The sequence below is a fragment of the Phyllostomus discolor genome, unplaced genomic scaffold, assembly GCF_004126475.2.
Source record: "Phyllostomus discolor isolate MPI-MPIP mPhyDis1 unplaced genomic scaffold, mPhyDis1.pri.v3 mPhyDis1_scaffold_57, whole genome shotgun sequence".
NCBI classification, from domain to species: Eukaryota; Metazoa; Chordata; class Mammalia; order Chiroptera; family Phyllostomidae; genus Phyllostomus; species Phyllostomus discolor.
Window position 1 is genome coordinate 99,171 of NW_023397542.1, and position 6,000 is coordinate 105,170.

The window sequence follows — 6,000 nt, forward strand, 5'->3', positions numbered from 1 at the left end:
CGGGGCTGACCCTGCGCCCTGCTGGGCCTGACCCCTTGCCCCCAGGAGGCCACACCAGGTTGCACAGGGACAGACCCTTTGGCAGACGAGTCCAGGGCACGATGGCGGCGCGCGCCCCAGGAGAAGCTGCTGTGCTTCCCGGGGTGGGGGTGGGGGCAGCGGGTGGGCCCAGAGCCAGGGCCAGTCTGGGGCCCCCACACCGTCTCGGCCACCACCAGGACCGGCAGGGAGGAGGGCATCACGGTGCCACCGGGTCCCGGGAGGACCGGACGCCGCCCTGGCTGCGTGTGCAGTCAGCAGGTCCCCAGGAGGCGCGGGCCCTTCCTCCCCTGCAAGGTGGTGCGCTGGCTCAGAGCCCCCCGGGAGTGGGCGTGAGACCCAGAGGACAGGGGAGGGGGCCTACCTGGGAGGGGGCCGGAAGTGGAGGCCCGAGGTGGGCAGCCAGCCGACTCCCCCGTCCCCTCTGCAGGGGGGAGCTGACGCCCATGGTCCCCTCCGCTGCCCACAACCCCGCTTGGGGACGGGCGACCTTGTCCCATTTTGAGGTAAAGATGGTGAGGCTGGTGGGGCCAGGGCAGGCAGGCAGCTGGGGGCGGAGGCGTCCGGGTGTCCCTGGACTCGGCGGTACGGCGCTCTCGCCCTGGGCTGCGGCCGGACAGCAGTTGCTCCCTGGAGGGAGGTGGGGGCTGGACGGTCCAGGTTGGCCTGTCTGAGCAGTGACAGCCCCTCGGGCCGGGCCTGGGGCCCCTCCTCCCTCAGGCAGCCGTGGCCCAGGGCCTGCCCAGCCTCTGCCCCTCAGGGAGACGGGGGGACCCTGCCTGGGATCGGGCTCTGGGTCCCCTCTCTCTGCGTCATAAGGGGCTTTTGGAGCTGCTCTGAGGGGCATGTGGGCGGCTGCCCTGGGCCTGCCGCTGCTCCTGGGAGTGCTCTCGGAGGACGGTCACCGTGGCTGCACCCCAGCCCCCTCCCATCCCCGGCACGGAGCCCAAAGACCCCTGCCGGGATGGTGGGTGCTGACTGGGGCCTTGGGGTGGGGCCGGACTCAGACGCCGTCTCCCTCTCTTGCAGGGCATGCTCTTGGAGGGGCCCCCCGGCCCTGAAGGCCCTGCAGTGAGTATCCCCTTCCGGTTCCTTGGTGTGGGGGGTGCTCAGGGGTGGGCCCTCAGGGACGCCCCCTAATACCCCCGGGTGGGAGAGAGAGCGCCCCCTGCCCTTGGCAGACACCCTGGGGCGCAGCCAGGCAGGAAGGGCTCTTGCCTGCGGCTGCGTCTCATAAAACTCTGTTCTGATCCTGCTTTTCCTCCTAGGGTCTCCCGGGCCCTCCAGGAACCATGGGTCCCACCGGCCAAGTGGGTGACCCCGGAGAGAGGGTAAGGCGCCCCGTGCTCCGAAGGCTCGTCGGCCCGCCCCCCACCCTGGGGTGGGCGCGGTCCTCACGCGTGCAGACCCCGCCGGGCCGCCCCTCCTGCGGGTGGCCCCGGCCCCGTGTGCCCTCACGCCGCCCCTCGGGTGTTTAGGGAGCCCGACTGGGGCCTGCCCTGCGCTGGGGGCAGGGGACACCGTAGGAGTTAGACCGGTGGGGCTGCGTCCCGCAGGGGCCCACAGCGGGCCCTGCAGCCATGCATCCGAGTGACCGTGACCACAGCAGCCACCACGTCCGTGCCCCACAGAATCTGCACGGACCCCCCTCCATCCAGCTCCCCCTCCGTGGAGGGAGCTTGCTCCGGAGCAGATGGCTCGTCCCGGGGTCCCCCTGGCCAGAGGGGCGCCCCGCCCCACAGGGTCCCTGCAGCAGAGATGAGGGCTGGACCCAGGACGACGCAGTTTCACTCTGACACCTAGTGGGCCTCTGGGGCACTGCAGCCTGGGGGTGCCGGCCCCCGGGGGCTGCTTCCTTTCCCTTTCGTTCTGTGCTCCCGCTGTCCTGGCCGGACTGGGCGTGGGCGCGCCCGGGTGAGGGCGGAGTGCCGGCTAGGCAGTGGCGAAGGGAAACTGGGAGCACGTGTCCCAACAGGAAGGGGGGCAGGCGGGCGCTCACCCCCGGGGCCCGGCGCACGGTGCATGGCCCGGGGCAGAGCGGGCTTGGGGCTGTCCATGGCTGGGTCTGGTGGTGTGGAGGGGCCGGCGGCTGCCTCCTCGGGGGCTGCTGGCTGGGGGTGGGCCTTGGGGCGTCCGGGCAATGAGGCAGCTGGAGCAGCCGGGTCCTGGGTGAGCGGTGGGACAGGGACAGGTGCCCCTCGTTCCGTGTGGCCCGGTGACCTCGGCCTGGGTCGGGACCTCCAGCAGGTCTCCCTGCCGCTCTCAGCCTCAGCGTTGACCACTGTCCAGGTGTCCGTCTGTCCGCCTGTCTGTCCAGCAACACAGACACCCACTGGGTCTCTGAGGGGCCGGACACAGGTCTGGGACTGAGGCTGTGGATGCTCGTGGCCCGAGGGCCGCTCCCACCCCTGGGTCCTGGCTCGTTGGTGGAACCGGCTCAGGCCAGTGGCAGCGGCCGCCCTGCCGGTGCCTGGCGCCCCGAGGCCCGACCCGCTGCTCCATGTGTGGGGGGGGGTCCGTCCTCTCCGCGGGCGCCCAAGTGCCCGGGGCGTCTCGGCAGAGAGAGGGGGAGGAAGAGGCCGGCGTGAGGGCCCCTGAGGATGGAGACTCGGCGGACGTGGGGCTGCCTGAGTGTCCCTCCTGGTGTCCGGAGCCACCGGGCACGCCCGCAGGAGTGCGCTCTTCATGCAGACACCGCGTGGACGGCGCCCCGGCCCCGGGAGACGCAGACCTCTGGTTGTAAACTGGGGGGCTTTGTTGGGGGTCGGCCCCAAGGCAGAAAGCTCGGCGGTGAGCAGCCGTCCGCGTAGAGTTCCAAGAGCCCCGCTGGGCGGCAGGACACGTTCCAGGTTTTTTAAAAAGATTTTATTTATTTATTTTTAGAGAGGGAAGGGAGGGAGAAAGAGAGAGAGAGAGAGAGAGAGAGAGAGAAACATCAATGTGCGGTTGCTGGGGGCCGTGGCCTGCAGCCCAGGCATGTACCCTGACTGGGAATCGAACCTGCGACACTTTGGTTCGAAGCCCGAGTGCAATCCACTGAGCTACACCAGCCAGGGCTGCGGATTTTTTTTTTAAGTTTTTTTATAAAAAATCTGAGAGCTGCTTCTGAGATGGCAGACAAGGGCCATCGGCCTGGACCGATCAGCAGTGAAGACAAGAACGACCCTTTGACCCTGCAGCCCGCCTCCGGGCCCGCCCTGAGAAGGCGCCCGGACTTGCAGCGCGGCAGAAGGCGGGTGCCGAACCCCGGGGCGCCCCCGGGGCGCGTAGCTGCAGGACGGGTCATCTTCGATCCCTCCAGGGCCCCTGGACGGCCGTGCCCTCAGAACCAGGCCCAGCTCAGAGGTGGGCCGGGGCTGGCAGGACAACACGTGGATGCTGGTCTCACACAAAGGGGGTCCCGCCTCCCAGGCCACGTCCCGGCCCCCGTGGGCTTCCTCTGCATGGACAGACGTGACCCCCGGTGACCTCCGGGGCAGGAGCAGACCACACTGTGTCTGAGTCCGCGTGAGGTGGCACCGCGAGAGGACGGGGGTCGCTCCCCTCCAGGAAAGGGCGAGTGTGCGGGAGTGCGGCCCCGGACGGCTCCACTCCCTTCCGGGGGTCCCAGGGCAGCCACCCTGGGTCTTAGTCTTCCTGGCCGGGCGTCGGTCCCGTCTCCTCGCTCCAGCGGGGTGAGCGCATGCCGTCCTCTGTGCAGGGGACCAGAACCCACGCCCCTGAGTTCCCCGGGAGGGCGGTGGACAGGACTGCTCATGGGGTCGGCCCGGTGAGCTCCCATCTCGATGCGTCCGCCTCGGGCTTGCGGGGCGCCTGCCCGCGTGGGCGAGAGGCTGAGCGACCACGAGCCCTGTCCTGGAACCGCCCTCTCACGGGGAAGCCGTGTGTCCGCTCGGTCCTGGGCCGGCCAGAGCGGGCTCAAGGGCCCACCCCGGAGGGGCATCTGTGTGGGGGCCCACCTCAGAGACCGGGGCAGCTGGACACGAAGAAGTCCCAGCGGCACGGCCCCTTTGCTCTGACCCCTGCGTCTGTCCGAGCCGTGGACACGCCTCACGGCCTCGTCCGTCTGAGCAGTGACACGTGGGTCAGTGGGGCCGGATGAGGGGCCCCGACTGACGATGTGGAGGAGCCTGGCCTCGCAGCAGCCCCGGAGTAGGGGGGACACACACGACCCTGGAATGGGTGTCCCGGAGCGGTGGGCACCCCGGCGCTGCACCCCTGCTCCCTCCCGGGGTGGGGGTCGCCGCTGCCCCTGGGTTGCAGCCCCCGCCTTTGCTCCTTCTGTCCGGGCACCTCTGAATCCGCCTGGACCCCCCTCCTTCCTCACCCCTCCCCCTCCGGAGCCTTTCCTTATCGTGGCCCCACAGCGATGCCGTCCTCTTCTGGGCTGGGGTTCTGGAACGTTCTGGGCTTCGAGGTCTGGCACTCCTTTGTGCGTGTCCGGGGTGTTTCTGGCTGGGCCGTGGCTCCCAGGCCCCCCCCTCCTGGCCCAGCCAGCTCCGTCCCTCTGCTCTCTGACCAGGCTCTCTGGCCCCTCTGTCCACAGGGTCCCCCCGGACGTCCAGGCCTCCCTGGGGCCGACGGGCTGCCTGGGCCCCCCGGAACCATGCTCATGCTCCCTGTGAGTACCCCCATGTGTGTGGGGGGGGGGCAGTGGCCGCTGGGTGGTGGGGCCCTGGGCTCTTTCCAGGGGGGACCATCCCCCGACCACAAACTCGCCCCTTTCTGGGCCCGAGTGGGCGTGCCTGCCAGCAGGTCCCGCCCTGAGCCTGACCTGCCCGTGACCTTGTGGGGGAAGGTCACAGGCTGCCTCCCTCATGGGAAGCCCCGGCCCTGGAGAGAGAGTACGTGGTTGGTCTGGACGTGGGTCTCCTGACTGACGTCTGTTTCCTGTGAGCCCGCACTGTCCGTCCGTCAGTCTGTCCGTCTGATGCCCGGGGCGCTGGGTGCAGCTTGCGGTCCCCTGGAGTGGAACCCCGGGCCGGCCTTGCTGGGCCTCCTCAGTGCAGGCGGGGGCACGGGCCCTTGGCCTCTCCTCGCAGTAACTAGGGGCCGTGGGGGCTCAGGGTGAGAGGCCGCAGGCACCAGGAAGGGCTCCCCAGACGGGGAGGGTCCCCTGAGGCCCTGGGGCTGAAGTTGGCGGGTGGGGCTGGGGCAGCTATGTGGGGTACAGTAGGGCAGCTGTGTGGAACATAGTAGGGCAGCCGTGTGGGGCACAGCAGGGCGGCGGGCACTGCAGGGGTGGGGTAGAAGCTGCCCAACCAGACCGCTGGCTCCGAGGCTCCGCTGTGCCCCCCGGGGTCCGGCGTGGGCACCCACGTCAGGGCACCCCTGGGTGACCCCCGTCTTACACCCGCAGTTCCGGTTCGGAGGGGGCGGCGATGCCGGCTCCAAAGGCCCCATGGTCTCCGCCCAGGAGTCCCAAGCTCAAGCCATTCTGCAGCAGGCGCGGGTGAGTGGGGTCCGGGGGTCTGGGGGGTGGGGCACTGGGGGGGCAGCAGGAGTGGGTGAGTGGTCCCCACAATGGGCTGGGCTGAGCTGGACACTCCTGGGAGTGGCCTGGGGCCCACGGGACCCCGGTCCTGTTACTGCCCCACTCTGCACACCCACCAACGAGTGAGCTGAGCTCCTAACCAAGGAGGCCCAGAGCGCCGATGGCCCCTGATGGGTGACACGGCCCCCCGGGCTGGGGTGCGTCAGTGACCGTGGCGGCACGCCTGTGACTGTGGCGGCACGCCCGTTGTGGGGCTCTGCAAGTGGCCACGGGATCGGCCTCCATCTGGCCGCATCCGTGTGCCCTGCAGCCAGCCAGGCGGCACCGACGGCCGAGTGCGGGGTGGCGGCAGGACAGTTAGGGCAGCGTGCAGTCGCCGCAGGGCAGAGTGCCCCGCGAGATGCCCTGGAGCGTGTAACAAGCCCCGCCACCCAGATGCATGACCGGGCCTGCCCGCTGGCCTGTCC

The 6,000-nt window shown here is 70.1% G+C and overlaps 1 protein-coding gene across 1 annotated transcript in view; it reads left to right on the plus strand.

The window, feature by feature from the left end:
* The window catches only part of LOC114490262 (collagen alpha-1(V) chain-like), a gene marked incomplete at its 3' end in the record, with an annotated part of 55,855 nt that extends 50,309 nt beyond the window's left edge, over positions 1-5,546 (plus strand). The window contains exons 11-14 of the mRNA XM_028504214.2: positions 1,069-1,110; positions 1,308-1,370; positions 4,586-4,660; positions 5,399-5,546. Of these exons, the coding sequence (XP_028360015.2) occupies positions 1,069-1,110; positions 1,308-1,370; positions 4,586-4,660; positions 5,399-5,546 (328 nt within the window). The remainder of the gene's footprint in view (positions 1-1,068; positions 1,111-1,307; positions 1,371-4,585; positions 4,661-5,398) is intronic.
* Between the last annotated feature and the right edge of the window lie 454 nt (positions 5,547-6,000).